The sequence below is a fragment of the Mobula hypostoma genome, chromosome 20 (assembly GCF_963921235.1).
Source record: "Mobula hypostoma chromosome 20, sMobHyp1.1, whole genome shotgun sequence".
NCBI classification, from domain to species: Eukaryota; Metazoa; Chordata; class Chondrichthyes; order Myliobatiformes; family Myliobatidae; genus Mobula; species Mobula hypostoma.
Genome location: NC_086116.1, coordinates 51,445,823 through 51,464,819, shown reverse-complemented (window position 1 = coordinate 51,464,819; position 18,997 = coordinate 51,445,823). Strand labels below are relative to the sequence as shown.

At 47.0% G+C, this 18,997-nt stretch overlaps 1 protein-coding gene across 1 annotated transcript in view; it reads left to right on the top strand.

The window, feature by feature from the left end:
* kcp (kielin cysteine rich BMP regulator) overlaps positions 1 to 18,997 on the top strand; it is a 128,187-nt gene that overhangs the window by 98,544 nt on the left and 10,646 nt on the right. The window contains exons 38-49 of the mRNA XM_063072925.1: positions 2,071 to 2,250; positions 3,553 to 3,817; positions 4,348 to 4,430; positions 7,407 to 7,574; positions 8,517 to 8,610; positions 11,102 to 11,275; positions 12,448 to 12,530; positions 13,216 to 13,336; positions 14,275 to 14,357; positions 17,654 to 17,753; positions 18,013 to 18,101; positions 18,224 to 18,326. Coding sequence (XP_062928995.1) covers positions 2,071 to 2,250; positions 3,553 to 3,817; positions 4,348 to 4,430; positions 7,407 to 7,574; positions 8,517 to 8,610; positions 11,102 to 11,275; positions 12,448 to 12,530; positions 13,216 to 13,336; positions 14,275 to 14,357; positions 17,654 to 17,753; positions 18,013 to 18,101; positions 18,224 to 18,326 — 1,543 coding nt within the window. The remainder of the gene's footprint in view (positions 1 to 2,070; positions 2,251 to 3,552; positions 3,818 to 4,347; positions 4,431 to 7,406; positions 7,575 to 8,516; positions 8,611 to 11,101; positions 11,276 to 12,447; positions 12,531 to 13,215; positions 13,337 to 14,274; positions 14,358 to 17,653; positions 17,754 to 18,012; positions 18,102 to 18,223; positions 18,327 to 18,997) is intronic.

Genomic DNA, 18,997 nt, shown 5'->3' with positions numbered 1-18,997 from the left:
TCCAAAACAGGGGAAGCAGGGTAAGCATAAGGGGAACACAATTCAGAATGAAGATAAGCAGTGAGAGGAGAAGTATGGAAAGTGAAATGGGATCATAGAAACCTTCTGAATAATCCCTAGTCAAAGACAATGGGATACTGCTATGTAATATATATAATATATATATAGGCATCCGTTAGTCTCATGAGACCATGGATTTGCTCCTTGGAAGGTTTCCAGGGCACAGGCCTGGGCAAGGTTGTATGGAAGACCGGCAGTTGCCTATGCTGCAAGTCTCCCCTCTCCACGCCACCGATGTTGTCCAAGGGAAGGGCACTAGGGCCAATACAGCTTGGTACCGGTGTCGTCGCAGAGCAATGTGTGGATAGATTAGATTAGATTATGAGGACATGCAGTCCTCTTTTATTGTCATTTAGTAATGCATGCATTAAGAAATGATACAATGTTCCTCCAGAATGATATCACAGAAACACAAGACAAACCGACTGAAAAATTGACAAAAACCACTTAATTATAACATATAGTTACAACAGTGCAAAGCAATACCTTAATTTGATGAAGAACAACCATGGCACAGTAAAAAAAAGTCTCAAAGTCTCTCGAAAGTCCCATCATCTCACGCAGATGGTAGAAGGAAGAAAAAAACTCTTCCTGCCATGAGCTTCCCCGCCGCAAACTTGCCGATGCAGCACCTGGAAGCACCTGACCACAGCCGACTCTTCAGTCTGTCCGAAAACTTCGAGCCTCTGACCAGCCCTCCGACACCGAGCACCTTCTCTGCCGAGTGCTTTGACCCCGGCCCCAGCAATAGGCAAAGCCGAGGATTTGGGGCCTTCCCCTCCGGAGATTCTCGATCACACAGTAGCAGCGGCAGTAAAGCGGGCATTTCAGAAGTTTCTCCAGGTGTTCCTCTGTGCTTCTCACGTCTGTCTCCATCAAATCAGGATTGTGCACGGCCCCTAGTTAACACATATCGATATCATTTCGGAACGGCCGTGTGTGCTGCATCGCGCCGCCATCTTCTCCTCCCCCTTCTGGTTATGTGTCTTGCTCAAGGACACAACATGCTGCCTCAGCTGAGGCTCGAACTAGCGACCTTCAGGTCACTAGACCAACGCCTTAACCACTTGGCCAAGCGCCAACACATACTGCTATGTAGGGTGTCATTATCAGAACAGATGCAACAGGACATCCTTCTTGTGACCATTCTCCTTCCAGGCTTATAAAGTTTATGGACTTGGTTGATCTGAGTGATTAACAAGTGTAGTTACTTAAGGGTGAGTTTCTCGGAAGCCTCTGTCCTTCACCTGTCGCAGCTTGGTCCAATACCCAAGGGATGGTCCCCTTGAATCGCAGGTGTCAATAGGTTACCCCTGAATTAATGGCATGGACTGTTGGAGATGTCTGTTTGGCTGGTAGTGTAGTGGCATCCGCACCGGACTTCGGAGCAAGTGATCCTGGGTTCAGTCTGGCTGGCTCCTTGCACACCTTCCATCCACGCTCAGTTGAGTATCGAGTTAGCAGCTCGGACTCGTAAAACAGACAACCACTGAAGAAACGGCAAGGTTGCCACCCAATGGGCCAAACAAGGAGGTACTTTACCTTTTTACGTCAAAGTTGCTGGTGAACGCAACAGCCAGGCAGCATCTCTAGGAAGAGGTTCAATCAATGTTTCGGGCCGATACCCTCCGTCAGGACCAGTCCTGACAAAGGGTCTCAGCCCAAAACGTCGACTGTACCTCTTCCTAGAGATGCTGCCTGGCCTGCTGCGTTCACCAGCAACTTTGATGTGTGTCGCTTGAATTTCCAGCATCTGCAGAATTCCTCGTGTTTACCTTTTTATGCTACTGTTTGAAATAGCTGCCCTTAGACTGGCTGGCTGGGACCTTCCAACAATTCTGTTTTTGTTTCAGATTCCAGCAACCACGATTTAATTTGTGTCCTTTAGCACAGCAGTTTGTAGTTCTTTTTGTAGACAAGAGACCCTACGGCCAGCTTCTTACTTTCCTGTGTTTGCTTCTCTATTAATAATGCTCAGTATGTTTATGGCAGTACGGTGCTTTATTCCAGAATGGAGCAGTTACCTGTGAGCCTGTGCCCTGCCCGTCCGCCACATGTCAGAAGCCAGTGACTCCTCACGGTGAATGCTGCCCACAGTGTACTGGGATCTGCCACTACCTCGGTCAGGTGTATGAGAATGGAGTCACCTTCAACTCGCCCACAGAGAAGTGCTCAGAGTGCACTTGCCTGGTAAGTAGCCAGATCCCAGCCCCACCAAATCAAAAGGTCCTCATCCCCTAACCTTCCTGGGTTGTCCCCTAACCAACATGGGTTGTGGGAGGAAATTAATCAAGAGGATAGAGCCCGTGGTGTTATAGAATGCGCAGGAGGGAGTGGGAAATGGTGACTGACGCAGTAAGACTAAGGTGAAAGAAATGTGCCTCATGGCCCATCATCCAAAAAAGTCTGTGACTCATCTTCAACATTATCTCCACATCTTCACTTTTACTCCCTTCCCAGCACATGATCTATTGATCGCACTGCTAAGAAATTCATCAACAAAGCTCACATGGCCAAAGATTCATAACATTTTATTGAAGAATATTCCCCTTACTCCTCAACTACTAATCCCTTAGCCTGAAACTGCAGCTCTGGTTAGAGACTTCCCTGGGGAATACCCTCTTGTCATCCATCAAGTCCTCTAGGTATGCTATATGTTCAGCTGAGTTCTCCTCTTGGTTGTCTAAACTCCAGAGAATATTCCATCCTGAAAGTAGCTTCTCAGCTCTGTAGGCAGATATCACATACAATCATTCCCCATGTAATATTCCCTCAGCAACTTCCTGCCCAGTCACAGACTACCTCAACAGCTTGTGAACCAAATAGTCATATGTCGTCAGCAAACCTAGGTACATCCTGTTCTCCGTTCCTTCAATGACATCATCTAAAAAGGTGATAAATGTTGGCGGTCCAAGCTCTATTTCTCACACTAGTGCATCGCAGGCTGTGAAAGAACGGTGATAAATGGCACAAGGGCTATGGGAAGGGAGTGCTTGCAAGCTTAAGTCTGGAATGACTACTAAGAGTTGGGGAGACCATCTTAAAGGTCTTTGTCAGGTGTCAAAGGTTATGGGGAGAAGGAAGTAGAATGGGGTTGAGAGGGATAACAAATCAGCATGATGGAATGGCAGAGCAGCCTCCAAGGGGTGAATAGCCCGATTCTGCTCTTATGTCTTGTCTAAAGCAGGGGTTCCAAACCTTCTTAATGCCATGGAGCCTTACCATGAATCGAGGGGTTTGTGGACCCCACGTTGGGAACCCCTGGTCTAAAGGGTTGAATTCTTCTGCCCAATAAGAGATGGAGAGGAGAGAGTGTCCAAGGTGTCCAATCTTTGATTGTGTTAGCTGCTTTACCAAGCCAGCAAGAAGTGTAGACAGAGATAATGCATGAGGGGATTAGCTGAAGAGTGGGGTTATTGGGCCAGGTGTAGCGGGCCAGCTGCCATGTTCCAGTTTGCTACTTAGGGCTCTTGTTCACTCTTCCGCCCTCAGGCTGAGGTGATGACCTGCCAGCAGAAGCCTTGTCCCGTGCAGTGCACCCATCCAGTCCCCAGCGCCGCCTGCTGTCCCGTCTGCAATCACTGTTTCTTTGAGGGCTTGGAGTACAAAAACCGGAACACCTTCTTCCCTCCGTCGGACCCCTGTAAACGCTGCAACTGCCTCAGTGGGAATGTGTTGTGTTTGGAGGTTGTGTGCCCTCCAGTAACCTGCTCGGAGCCGATTACCAAACCGAACCAGTGCTGTCAAGAGTGTCCAGGTATGTCCCACCCTTAAGAAGAGCAGGGAAAAACAAATCGGTTGGAAATTCAGAAAGTCAAGTGTACAGGCAGTTCAGTTGTTGTGAAGTCTGTCTATGTTTGTCATAGACCTATTCATTGTGACCTCGGAGAGATAGCGAAGAAGATCGAAGATCGTTTAATGTCATTTCCAGTGCACCAAGTGTAAAGGAGAACAAAATAATTGTTACTCCAGATCAGGTTCAGCAGAAAATAACCACAATAAGATGACAATCACGATAATAATTTCAAAAAACACATTAAATATAAATACTTAGATAGCTTATGTACACAGATTGGCTGTATAAGGCAGCTAGGCACAGGAATGTCTGTACATAAAATGGCTGACAGAAAATGGTAAAGTGGTGGTGGTTGGGAGTGTGGGTGTGTTAATATCTTGCTAATAACATGGGTTTCTTTGTAAATATGTAAATTGGGGGTTTACCTCCAAAGAAGAAGATATGTCATGATGAGTGAGATATGTTCAATTGTGTGCTTTGTTTTTCCACAGTCTGTATCCACCAAGGAAAGCATTATGCAGAAGGATCACATTGGGTTTCAACCACAAATCCCTGCTACAAGTGTGTGTGTACAGTGAGTAGCCTATTGATGTCAATCAAAGTAGTAGGTCCTTAGGATCAGCTGGTTACTAACAGCAACAAGAGAGCCACAGTGGGACACAGAATGCCCAGGAGGGGAGGGATGATTACTTAGGGCTCCCACTCTTCGTTAATGTTTCTAAGTCAGTAACATATCCAATGCCAGCACCTGATTTTGAGTCAGAACTTTCTCCAGCACAGTGCAGATGGAGGCAAAATCTCTACAGAGCAGCTTGAGGTAGCTGGAGTTAAACGATGACATGTACAAATGGTCCCAAGGTTACAAAGAACAATTTTTCTATATGTATTAAATTGATTTGAACTGGTACATTGTCTGTTTGCCTAATGAACATATGTGGCTGTGACTTTTAAACTCTCTTTGTAAACACATAGAAACATAGAAAACCTACAGCACAACACAGGCCCTTCAGCCTACAAAGCTGTGCCGAACATGTCCTTACCTGAGAAATTACCTAGGGTTACCCACAGCCCTCTATTTTTCTGAGCTCCATGTACCTACCCCGAGTCTCTCAAAAGACCCTATCGTATCTGCCTCCACCACCGTCGCTGGCAGCCCATTCCACACACTCACCACTCTCTGTGTAAAAAAACCTACCCCTGACTGAAAAACCTACCTCTGTACCTACTTCCAAGCACCTTAAAACTGTGCCCTCTAGTGCTAGCCATTTTACCCCTGGGAAAAAGCCTCTGACTATCCACACGATCAATGCCTCTCATCATCTTATACACCTCTATCAGGTCACCTCTCATCCTCTATCGCTCCAAGGAGAAAAGGCCAAGTTCACCCAACCTATTCTCATAAGGCATGCTCCCCAATCCAGGCAACATCCTTGTAAACCTCCTCTGCACCCTTTCTATGGTTTCCACATCGACAAATTAAAGAACTAGGAGCAGAAATAGGCCATCTGGCCCTTCAGGCCTGCTGCTCCGTTCAACAAGGTCTCAGCTCATTGTCACCTCAACATATTCCTACACTATCCTCATATCCGTGATTCCCATAATACAGTACATACTTTGTCCAGCATTATGGGGAGTGGGATGTGTTGGTTAGTTGGGGGTTAACTTGTGTTTTTATGTAATCAGTTATATTAAACATCATAGTGTAAGGGAAATGAAATCTAGTACCAGGCAATGTGTTGAAAATCAGCATTACCCAGGAGGCAAGAGGAAAATTGTAAGCAATGTACAGAGGCAAACGACTCCTGGGAACTCCGAGTTTCACCCAGACACTCCCTCAGTGCTGCTCTGATGTTGTCCTGGGCATTCTCTGAGCGCCGCCCCAGTGTCCTCCCAGACACCCTCACTACTGACCCGACCTCACCCAGATGCTCCCTCACTCCCTCATTGCTTAGGCCAAGGGTTCCCAGCCATTTGTATGCAATGGACTAAAACCATCTAGCAAGGGGTTCATGGACTCCAGGTTGGGAACGCCCATCTTAGACACTCCCTTGTAGGTGTCCTGATATTGGCCCAAGCACCCCTGTGACCGTGACCAGTTTTTGGCCCAGTTACTCCCACTGAATGGTAAGATACTGGTGACTGCCTGTTCCAAAAGTACCAGCTAACTGAGCTTGTATTTTAAAAGCCAAGTCATTGACATAGATGGGGCTCGAGCTTCATGTCCTGTCAGCCTGAGAAGAATCTGTTTATTCTCATTCTTCACTTTTGTTTAATAACCAGTTTTCATTCTAAGCCAGTACATTGCCCTCAAATCCATATGCCTGACCCTTCATGACCAACCCTCTGTGTAAGACATCTTTGAAACCCTTCTGAGATTAAAATGCAGTACATCTCTGTCTCTGTTCTGCCACTTGCATCCTCAAAGAGCTCAATAAAAAATAAAGAGGATTATTTGGCTACACGTTCCAAAACAGAGCAAGAATTCGCTGTTGTTATCAGTGGCCTTTGAGGCTTCCCAGCTGGACATCGTACTGGAATAACACGCAACAATGTGGAGATTGTGATGATGTACTCAAGCACTTAGTGGAGCTGTCATCATCTTATGTACACAGTAGAGATTTGAAGGGTTCAATCCCAGACAATGCCAGGCTGTCTCATGCAGAACATCTGCCAAAGTCTGCACTCCACTATCAGAATCAGAATCAGGTTTAATACCTCCGGCATTTGTCGTGAATTTTTTTGACTTTGTGGTAACATTACAATGCAGTATGTAATAATAGAAAAAAAGCTGTGAATTACAGTAAGTATATAATATAAAATTGTTGAATTAAATTAGTAGTGTAAAAATACAAATTTCAAAAAAGTAGTGAGGTAGTGTTCTTGGGTTCAATGTCTATTTTAAAATCGGATGGCAGAGGGGAGGAAACTGTTCCTGAATCGTTGAGTGTGTGCCTTCAGGCTCCTATACCTCCTTCCTGATGGTAACAGTAAGAACAGGGCATGACCTGGGTGGTGGGGGTCCTTAATGATGAATGCCGCCTTTCTGAGGCATCACTCCTTGAAGATGACCTGGATATTACGGAGGCTAGTGCCCACAATGGAGCTGGCTAAATTTACAACTCTCTGTAGCTTACTTCAATCCTGTGCAGTAGTCACACCCCACCCCCCGTGCAGCCAGTTAAAATGCTCTCCACAGTACATCTGTAGAAATTTGCGAGCGTCTTAGGTGACGTAGCAAATTTGGTCAAACTGTTATGAAATATAACCCCTGTCATGCATTCTTCGTAGCTGCGTCGATACGTCCTGCCCTTTCTCGCTTACACCTGCTCAAGTTCTCTAGCTCCCTCTCCCTCATTGCATGGTTTTTATCACGTACATTCTGCGGTCTGCTCGTGCTCTCATTCACTTATGCTCTCTCTCCTCACGACATTCTGTGCCTCTCTCTTTCCTATGTGCTCTGTCTTGGTCCCTCCAACTATATTCCTGTCTTGCATGGTCTCTGTCTCTCACTCCACCACCCTCTCACTCTACGCATTCTTCCTCCCTGTAGCGAGGCAGGGTGACCTGCTTGGAGCCAGAATGTGAGGTCACGTGTCGGTACCCTGCACACATTCCTGGCCAGTGTTGCCCAGTTTGTCGCGACTGCTACTTTGAAGACAACATCTACAGAGACGGGGAATCTTTCAGACCGGACCCCTGCAGAGACTGTTCATGCAGCGTAAGGACTAATTTAAATCGAAGGTTAAAGATTAGCTTTGTTTCTCACATGTACATCGAAACATACGGTGAAATGCATCACTTGTGTCAATTCAAATCAGCAAGGGTTGTGCTGGGCAGCCCCCAGGTGATCCCGTGGTGCCCATGCCACCCTCTTGATTGCTCTGTAGGTAATGTTCTCTCCATAGAAATAGATCTACTGCAATGAATCATGGTTGGAAGTTCTCTGCTGTGACCCACAGACCCCATTCACTTACGCTGGGCAGGCAACAAAGCAAGCCCACCACGCTGCTTGGATGAAGAGTAAGTGTTGCTCCCAGGCCGGTCACCAGGAGACAGGTGAGCAGCGGATGTGGTGAGAAACTCATATGGAAATCACTTTACCCTCTCTTTAGTGAGGATCTCCACCAATCACCTTAAACTCAACCTGTTGCGGTGTGCTAGTCTTCTGCACGAAGCTTTGAAATTCGGATCTCCCTTTCCTTTCCAAAGGGAAGGAATTCTGAAAGAATTCCGACAACAAATCTCCTTGCCAATCCATGGGTCTGGCAGGATCACAGATGGAAAAGTGAGTAAATTTGGGTAGAGAGTGGGAATGTGGTCTCACCAGCCTGGAAGTAACCTCCCCCGACACCTCCAGTGCACACCAGATGCATGGATGGTGGAACTACAGTCCTGGCTGGGTCTACGATGGTGAAGCCGTGGGTTTTCTCCCAGTATGAGGAAGAGACCCCTGTGATAACTTCCCTCCGTCAATGTGGCCCAGACTGACTTGCTGAAGACCCTGGAACGGAAGTCATGTGCACTCTCAGTGGCTCCTCATGGTGTGCCACCACATTACACCAGAAGTGTTGGCTTGATTAATGGGGATCTGAATAACGGACAGTTGGGTTGAAGGCCAGGTATTCAGCTCACGTTGTGACGTTTAATCCCTCTGTTGCAGGGCGGTGATGTTCACTGTTTGACCATTGAGTGCCCAACACTTAACTGTGGTCAACAGGTTACACCTGCGGGATCTTGCTGCCCACAGTGCCGAGGTAAGATTCTGTTCCCCCACCCCTGCTCCTCACCTCTCCCTACCTCTCTCCATTTCCCTCCTTTGCTCTCCCTTCCTCCTTCACCGCCCCTCTCCCTCACCTCCTGCATCTCTTTTCCATTCCCTTCAAGCTCCAAACCCTCCATCCCCCTCCCATCCCCAACCCTGCCCTAAGTAGATACAGGGGCACATGAACTGTTGATTTCAGCTTTGGCAAACACTGAGCTACCCCTCATCCCTCCTCTCAGGATCTTCGCCCAGTGAGAAAAATCTAACGGGTTCTTGCTGATCACTGTCCAGCAATCCTTTCCTAATTCCAGCTGTGACCTTTCTTCCCCTACCCCAAAGTCATTGGATCCAATTTTGTTACCACAGCCTGATTCAACCATCGACCACCCAACTGTCCTGGTCTAATTACGTGATTTTAGACCACAGGGGAAATGTGACTGGACCATTAGGAGTGCCAAAACACTGTGACTGGGGAGGAGCATGAAGTCACTGAAATCAGACCAGTCAATGGATTGAATCAGGGTTTAACGGAAGGGTCCATCGCTGCTAAGTACGTCACCCCCAGACTCATGGACCCATTTATAGCCCAGAATGTGCTGGCGTTGATGCATCTGTCACCCGGCTCCCTCGTGAAATCCAATGGCAGAGTCCATTTACGATGGATTTCCCAAGCATTACACCAGCATAGCCCCCTCCGAAATTCTCAGGCAGGCAGACCAGCTGCAGAATCAGTGACCACAGTAACTTGACAGTGGATTCCCAGCCAGCAGATTAGGGCAAAAAAGGGTAATAGAGTCATAGAGAAGTAGAGCACAGAAACAGGGCCTTCGGCCTATGCTGAACCATTTAAACTGCCTAGTCCCATCAATCTTCACCGGGATCATAGCCCTCCATACCTCTACCCTCTAGTGATTAGTGGAGATAAGATCCTTCCTACAGAGAATGGTAAAGTGATCCCAATCCCTCACCACTCCCACTACTCGCCTCTCTCCTGATGCCCTGAGAGCAACACTTGCTCTTCATCCAAGCCACTTGGTGGGCTTGCTTGGTGAGATAGGTTATTCATTTATATTTTCAAGTTTATATTAATTTTTTACACAATTTAAAGTAATCGTAATACCAGAGATATATCAGAACTGTTGCAAAGTCACAACAGCCCCCATGGATGGTGAGCTGTGCCCACTTCCTCCTCTCCTGTCACAGGCTTGGGGCATTACTGGGGTGGGTTTCAGCAATCATATGAGGTCACCATCCTGGTGTAGCCTCCCCTCACACCTCCCTGATGCCGCGGGTTAGCTCAATCGGACTTCTGCATCCCGCCCAGCTAAGTGTGGGTGGGAACTGCAGATGCAGGGTCTGGGTGGCAAGTGGAATATAACTGGAGTTGTCCCAGTGTAGTTGGACCTGACGATGGAGAGGTCTCAGGTGATAAGATAAACACCTAGGACAGAATGCCAAGGTGTGTGATGTTGAGGCTCTATAAGGCACTCTTGAGACCACACTTGGAGTATCGTGTGCAGTTTTGGGCTCCTTATTTTAGAAAGGATATACTGACGTTGGAGAGGTTTCAGAGAAGGTTCACATGAATGATTCTAGGAATGAAAGGGTTACCGTATGAGGAATGTCTGGCAGCTCTTGGGCTGTATTCCCTGGAGTTCAGGAGAATGAGGGGGGATCTCATAGAAACATTCCGAATGTTAAGAGGCCTGAACAGATTAGATATGGCGAAGTTATTTCCCATGGTAGGGGATTCTAGGACAAGAGGGCACAACTTCAGGATTGAAGGACATCCTCTTAGAACTGAGATGTGGAGAAATTACTTTAGTCAGAGGGTGGTAAATCTGTGGAATTTGTTGCCACGAGCAGCTGTGGAGGACAGGTCATTGTGTGTGTTTAAGGCAGAGACAGATAGGTTCTTGAGTAGCCAGGGCATCAAAGGGTATGGGGTGAAAGCAGGGGAAGAATTGGATTAGCCCATGATTGAATGGCGGAGCAGACTCGATGGGCCAAATGGCCTACTTCTGCTCCTATATCTCATGTTCCTATGGTCTGAAAGGGTGTAAATGATGTTTCCAGTGGTCAGGTAGTATCTTGGCCATGGTGCTGAAGGCAGAGCTAAACAGAAAAGAGAGATTGGGTCTGGAGGAGCTACAAGAATAAGGGATCCAGTCCATGTGGTGTGTTGGAGCATACAAGTAACATAGAGAATACCTGTCAGGGAAAATATTAAAGGGTTGGGAAAAGATCTCATCTCTCTTGACAATTAGGGATGGATCACAAGGGTCACAAACTGATTTTTCTTCCTGTAATTACCGGCAACAAGTCTGGTCTCAAGGTTATGAAGCTGTCCTGTCTGAGGTAACAGCTGCCCTCTATCAGTTGGGCTGCAGGATACAATAATATTCCAGCATGATGTCCAACAGTCAAGGATTGTTTGGTCTCTCCCTTTGATGTTAATTAACCTTCTGTGTCATCAATTCAAGGATGTATATACCTCGGGAAGGAATACCAGGAAGGAGGAACTTGGTTTGATCCTTCAGTTCCCTGCCTGACTTGTATGTGTATAGACACAGTCACGACCTGCTCAGAAATCCATTGCGTCACTCCATGCAGGAATGTTATCCATGTGACTGGGGAGTGTTGCCCCCTATGTGCAGGTATGTGCTGCCAGGAAAGTGCAATTGTTATCTCTCCCTAATTGTCCTCTTGCACGTGGCGGTGAACCGCTATAATCAGTGTGATAAAAGTACCTCACGGTGCTGTAGGGTTGCAGGATTAGATGCAATGTTAATGAAGGATGGATAGGGGACATGCACGATGGTGCAAGACTTTGAGAGGTCCTTGACCTTCCTGGTGGTACAGGTCATGTGCTTGAGAAGGTTCTGTCAATGAAGCCTATTCGAGTCTCTGCATTACGTTTTGTAAATGGAACATACCACAGCCACAATGAAATGGTGATGGAGGGGGTGAAAGTTTTGAGCTGATGAGTGGCTGGTAAAGGAGGCTTCTCTGGTAGAAATGATTTTTGAGTTGTGTGACAAGTCAATTACCATTATCAAATACTCTGTTTTAAACATCTTGGTGGCCACTATTGACCATAAACTCCACCCACATAAATATTCTTGCTACAACCTCATTACTTCCCAAAGCCTTCTCACCATCAACAAAGTAGATTGAGCGTACGTTGGACACACTCACTGTCTTCTTGTTTAGATTGGTGCGTCCCCAACACCCATCCACTGATACCTTTCGGAACAGAGCAGCCCATTTGATAGGCACCCTGTCGACCACTGTAAACAACATCCTTCATTGACACACATCGACCATAGTATGTAGCATCTGCAAAGTGGCAGTCAGTATGGTTTTTCATAGTTTCTGCTGATTTCTTTGTTTTTCCTGGAAATGCCTGCAAATGACAGAATCTCAATGTAGTGTATGGTAACATATACAGTGCATACTTTAATAATAAATTTACTTTGAACTTTGAACATTTAAGTGTTTTGCAGCAACTTACCAAGACTTCCACCAACCGGGACAAGTAACAGGCTGTAGGGATGCCAGCAACTACTTCTGTCCTTCCAGTCACACCAAGTTTATGGTTGATCCTTAGTTTCTGGGTTAATATCCTAGGACTCTATTCTAACAGCACTGTGAGTGTGCCATTTCCAGACAGTGCCACAGTTCTTGCTGGTGTTTCACTGCAACCACCATTTGAACAATTAGGAATGGGCGTTAAATACCGGCCTTACAAATGATACTCATATTCTGTCCAGAGTTAAATGCACCATCCAGCATTAATGATGACATTTACATCTTTGGCACTTCTCAGATTGCATTTATGACCAACGTGTGTACGGCCCTGGAGAGAGTTTCCATCCCAACCATGATCCCTGTGAAATCTGCACCTGTGAGGTAAGAACTGGTCCTGGCAATAGAGAAAGACTGAGAATGCTATCTGAACTTGCAGTTCATATTCCCACGAAAAGAGAACCATGTTCCAGAGCAACCTAGAAAGCATTCAGGCTCAGAGATTATCACTTTCAAAAGCAGCTGCTAGAACCAGTGGCAAGAATTGTCTTGTGCAGATAAAACGGGAAAGCATCCAGCTTAGTTTCAGTAAGACTCTGTGACTAGGGTGACAGAAACAATGATTGGATAAACCATAAAATCAGTCCCCATTTGGCAGAAGAGAAACCTTAGGGAAAATGTTCTATGTGTGGGAGTAGGGACTGTTACTGGGAGGTTGGTGCTTGTTTGGGAATAGGGACTTTTCCTTGGGAGGGTGGTCCCTGATTGGGAGTAGACATCAGTGTGCTTTCTATCCCCAGCAAGGGGAGGATGGTCCATAATTGAGAACACAGAGACCAAGAGGTAGAGAGACCCTGGAAGGTTGAGAGTCTATGATTGAAGGTTTTATGAACATTCACAAATGTTATTATTTCTTTCCTTGCGGCTGAGGGAGTGCTTAGCCGGAACCTACTCCAAGTAAGTAAGTCATGTAAGAAGTTTCACCAGGTACACTATGAATGCTGTTACCCTTCCTTGCTGCGCTGTCCTTAAAGCTGAGCCACACTAATGGTGTCCCCTCTCTTCATAGGTGATGGTGGATGGAGAGCAGCACCTCCGGTGTTACCGCCGTCAGTGTCCCAGCCTGGTGGACTGCCCAAGGGATTTGATCCTTGCCCCAGATCCGGCTCACTGTTGCCCCAGCTGTGCCCGTGAGTAATACCACTGTCTTTTTCCTTCTGTTTTTTCATACCAGCTTTTCCAGAGGAATAGAATCAAAGGTCTTTGTGAAATCTAAGGATATGATGCCCACTGTCCTTATCCATTTTGTCTCCTCAAATAAAATTAACCTGTTAGATTGGCCTTTAGTAAGATTATAACCCTTTGTTGGTTATTTATTATGCTTAAGTAAACCACCAGATTGTCCCTTCCTTTGGATGAAACCCCAAGGATTGAATCAAGTTAACTACATTTTTTTGTTTAATTCTTTAATCCAATTAGTTGAAATGTCTAGACACAAGAGGCACAGCAGATGCTGAAAATCTAGAGCAAAGCACATAATGTGGAGCTCAGCAGGTCAGGCAGCATCTATGGATGGGAATAAGTAGTCGACCTTTCGGGCTGAGACCTTTTACCATGAGTCCTGACGTCAGGCCTCGGCCCAAAACGTTGACCATTTATTCCTTTCTGACTTGCTGATCTCCTCTTGCACATTGTGTGTATTGCATTTGTAACATCTTTAGTGTTAAAGGGGAAAAAAAAGCATGTATTCAAGATCTCCAAAACAATTATCAGCAATGACGAACTATTTAAATCTGATTTTGTTTAATAAAGTGAAGCAAATGGTACAGAGCACGACTGTACCCACCAACAGAACTGTGCTAACCATTGACTGACGTTGTTGTTATTCCATAGGATCTTGTGTGCTCGTCTGAAAGGATAGGTGCTCCTTCAGTATTAGTGTAGTGCTTCCTTAGCACAGCCCTTCCGATGTGTGACATTCCCTGTCCTAGCGATCTCTTTATTGAAAGGGACAGAGTGCTTAGTTTTAAAATGACTCCCTTAAAACTTGTAAGTTTAAAATTTTAAAATGCAATGAAAAGCAGACCAATTAAACTGCATGATTAATAACCTGTTACTTTGATCACAGAGCCATTGAGTAACTGCACTACTGGCCTGGTAGGGAATGAGCTCTTTGCCACTGATGACCCCTGCTACACCTGCCAGTGCAAGGTAAGAGATGGAAAAAGAGATTACAGTGCAGGGAATAACGTAGAACCACTGCTTGTTGTGCAGGTCAGACACTGGAGCGACACTCCAGTGCCGTGGACATGTGGGGTACCGATAGAACAAACACTCACTGTACAGGTCGGACACTGGACCAGTACTCACTGTACAGGTCGGATACTGGACCACCACTCACTGTACAGGTCGCACACTGGACCACCACTCACTGTACAGGTCGCACACTGGACGAGTACTCACTGTACAGGTCGGACACTGGACCACCACTCACTGTACAGGTCGCACACTGGACGAGTACTCACTGTACAGGTCGGACACTGGACCAGTACTCACTGTACAGGTCGGACACTGGACCAGTACTCACTGTACAGGTCGGACACTGGACCACCACTCACTGTACAGGTCGCACACTGGACCAGTACTCACTCTACAGGTCGGACACTGGACCAGTACTCACTGTACAGGTCGGACACTGGACCAGTACTCACTGTACAGGTCGGACACTGGACGAGTACTCACTCTACAGGTCGGACACTGGACCACCACTCACTGTACAGGTCGGACACTGGACGAGTACTCACTGTACAGGTCAGACACTGGACCACCACTCACTGTACAGGTCGCACACTGGACGAGTACTCACTCTACAGGTCGGACACTGGACCAGTACTCACTGTACAGGTCGGACACTGGACCAGTACTCACTGTACAGGTCGGACACTGGACGAGTACTCACTGTACAGGTCGGACACTGGACCACCACTCACTGTACAGGTTGGACACTGGACCAGTACTCACTGTACAGGTCGGTCAGTGGACCAGTACTCACTGTACAGGTCGGACACTGGACCACCACTCACTGTACAGGTCGGTCAGTGGGCCAGTACTCACTGGACCAGTACTCACTGTACAGGTCGCACACTGGACCAGTGCTCACTGTACAGGTCGCACACTGGACCAGTACTCACTGTACAGGTCGCACACTGGACCAGTACTCACTGTACAGGTCGGACACTGGACCAGTACTCACTGTACAGGTCGCACACTGGACCAGTACTCACTGTACAGGTCGCACACTGGACCAGTACTCACTGTACAGGTCGGACACTGGACCACCACTCACTGTACAGGTCGCACACTGGACCAGTACTCACTGTACAGGTCGGACACTGGACCACCACTCACTGTACAGGTCGCACACTGGACCAGTACTCACTGTACAGGTCGGACACTGGACCAGTACTCACTGTACAGGTCGGACACTGGACCACCACTCACTGTACAGGTCGGACACTGGACCACCACTCACTGTACAGGTCGCACACTGGACCACCATTCACTGTACAGGTCGGACACTGGACCAGTACTCACTGTACAGGTCGGACACTGGACCAGTACTCACTGTACAGGTCGCACACTGGACCAGTACTCACTGTACAGGTCGGACACTGGACCAGTACTCACTGTACAGGTCGCACACTGGACCAGTACGCACTGTACGGGTCGGACACTGGACCACCACTCACTGTACGGGTCGCACACTGGACCAGTACGCACTGTACGGGTCGGACACTGGACCAGTACTCACTGTACAGGTCGGACACTGGACCAGTACTCACTGTACAGGTCGCACACTGGACCAGTACTCACTGTACAGGTCGCACACTGGACCAGTACTCACTGTACAGGTCGGACACTGGACCACCACTCACAGTGCAAGGTGGACACCAGTTCACTGCTATTGGGAGAGGACAGAGGGGACTAGAAGATGATGTTTAAGATAAATGAATTGAGTTGTGGATTTGGGTTATTTGAGCTTGGCCATGGCACCCACGCAGCCTCTGGTTTCTATGCATGGGGGAAAGAGCTGACTCCGTACCGCGCTGTTCACTAGTCGCACAGGTTGCTCCTTCCTTTCACACCTGTGGCACATTGGGCAGCATTTTGTCCGTTGCTAGCTCAACACTCAACCCAGCACGGATGGAAAGCGTGCAACGTGCCAGCCGGATTTGAACCTGGGACCATTCTCCTCAACAATCCAGTGCTGATGCACTCCACCACCTGCTGGCTAATCCCTCAGGATTGTACAGTTTATTCTGGAACTCTATTTGCTCCTGAGAAATCAACTGCCATCTTATTCACATCATCGATTCTTGTACACAATCAGAGTCACATTACCACTCCTACCCTGGGGCAGTTTAGTGGCTGTGTGGACAGAGCTCAACTCAGTTATTTTTCACGTTAACCCCGCTTCCTTTTTCCTTAGCCACTATAGTATATGCTTTAGTGCTTAGGACCTGTGCCAGAGGCCATGGGCAGTAGTTCCAATCCAACAGAGTACCAACGTGTGTCCAGTGAGTCTATGACTATGACTTCGGTACCAGGGTGTAAAGCCAGTGGCTGATGGGAAGCTCCTCCTGATGTGAAGGTTTGATGCACACAAGCACACAGCCCATTGGAACTCAAACAATGAGTAGACCAGGAATTAGGAACTGCATCCTGGAGTCAGTCAGTGAGTTCAAACCCTCCTGGGCATCCTTTCCCATTCATCTAAAGCTCTGCTGCTTGTGTTCTGATCTGACCTTCAGTCTGTGATTCCTGCCCAAGGGTGACTCCACTTTTGAAATCTGATTTTGAGCTTAGAATCCTCTGTGGGCGGTGAGCAAGGAGCCCAGAAACTGATAGTTGTGGAGAGTAAAACTCCGTAGCACTGTCTGCATCTTAGCTAGCGTCAGAATTGTCAGATGTTAAAAGGCCAACGTATCTCCTGGATGAGCATTGATAAAATGACAGAGGAATTGTTGACAAGTCTCAGCAATCGTTCTCCATCAGTAAGTTCACGTGGGGCACGGAAGTTCCCAGTGATGGAAAGTTCTGAAAACTGTCAAAGTCCAATGACACCATATGACAAGGTACTCAAACCTGACGTCTGATTGTCAGGCCCACCCACCCTGACACTCGTAGCAACATCTCCCCAGTGATCGGGCTTTGACAAGGCCATCGTGGCAGATAGCGGTTGATAAAGGATTGAAGTGACATTTGATTTGTTTAACAAAGATGTTTACGTTATCATGGGTCCCACACTCAGGCTGTCCAGTGATTTCTCAGGAGCAAGCAGAGTCGCTGAAATAAACAGTAAGACCCTGAACGGGCGGAGATGAGCACCGAGCCTGCTTCCCCTCACCCCCACTTCATCCATCGAGAGCAACCTGTCTTCACCGGAATGGGTCAGCCTGTATGTTACTTTTTAAACCAGCCCATTGAATGTTGTGTTTTTATTGCAGGATCTAACTTGGATCTGCGTCCGTCAGAGTTGCCTCCTGCTCAGCTGCCCTGTATCTGAGCAGTTTACTCCGGCAGGTGCCTGCTGCCCAGTCTGTGACGGTACAGTTACTTCATGTTAACAGTCCTTTTTTCTACCGATTTTTTTTTTCCTTTCCAGCGAACTTACTGTATGTGATTCATTATTACTCTGCTCTCTGCTCTTGCCAGATCTTTGCTATGTATATAAACTGTTGCTGCCTTAGGTGTGTTACAGAGCACTGTTGTGGGAGCTTTATTCTCTTATCTGACCTGTGCCACAGTTACTCAGCTTGTCTCCCCTGTGCTGTAAGTGACTACAGTTTTCCTATTTATTCTGCAGAATGTGTAATCGAGGGTGAGAAGCGCCGTGTTTCTGACGGTGAAACCTGGACTGACTCCTTCGATGAATGCATCACGTGCTCCTGCAATGTAAATCACTTTGGCAATTTTCTCTTGTGCCAGCACCAATCCTTGCATGCATCTTGTTAGCACCCACTCACCTGATCACAGTTCTCTCCTAGTTACTGACTCGTCTGTTCGGTCTTCCATAGCTTGGACATGTTGAGTGCCACATTGAAGAATGTCTCTCTGTCATCTGCCACGATGGCCTTGTCAAAGTCCGATCACCGGGGAGATGTTGCTACGAGTGCCAGGGTAGGTGGGCCTGATGGTCAGACGTCAGGTTTGGATGCTTTCTCAGATGACCATAAGACTTTGAGACATAGGAGCAGAAATAGGCCATTCAGCCTATTGAATCTGCCCCACCATTTCATCATGGTTGATTTGCTTTCCCTCTCGATCTCATTCTCCTGCCTTCTGCCGGTAACCTTTGACACCCTTACTAATCAAGAAACTATAAATCTCTGCTTTAAATATACCCATTGAATTGGCCTCCACTGCCATCTGTGATTGCCAGAAATTCACCACTTTTTGGAAAAAGAAATTCCTCATCTTCTCTGTTCTAAAAGGGATGCCCTTGTTTGCTGAGGCTGTGCCCTCCAGTTCTAGACTCCCCCCACTATTGGAAACATCCTCTTCCTGTCCACTCTATCTAGGCCTTTCTGGTGCCATTGCACCTTTGATTGGAGGGAAGAGCGACTCATTTTGAGGGGATTTTAAAAGTGGAGGATTTCTCTGTTAAAAACATAAAGATTAAAAATTAGCTTTATTTGTTACAAGTACATCAAAACATAAAATGAAATGTGTCATTTGTGTCAGATCAAATCAGCAAGATTGTACTGGGCAGCCCACGAGTATCACCCATGCTTCTGGCACCAATGTAGAATTCCCACAACTCACTAACACTAACTGTGTATCTTCGGAAT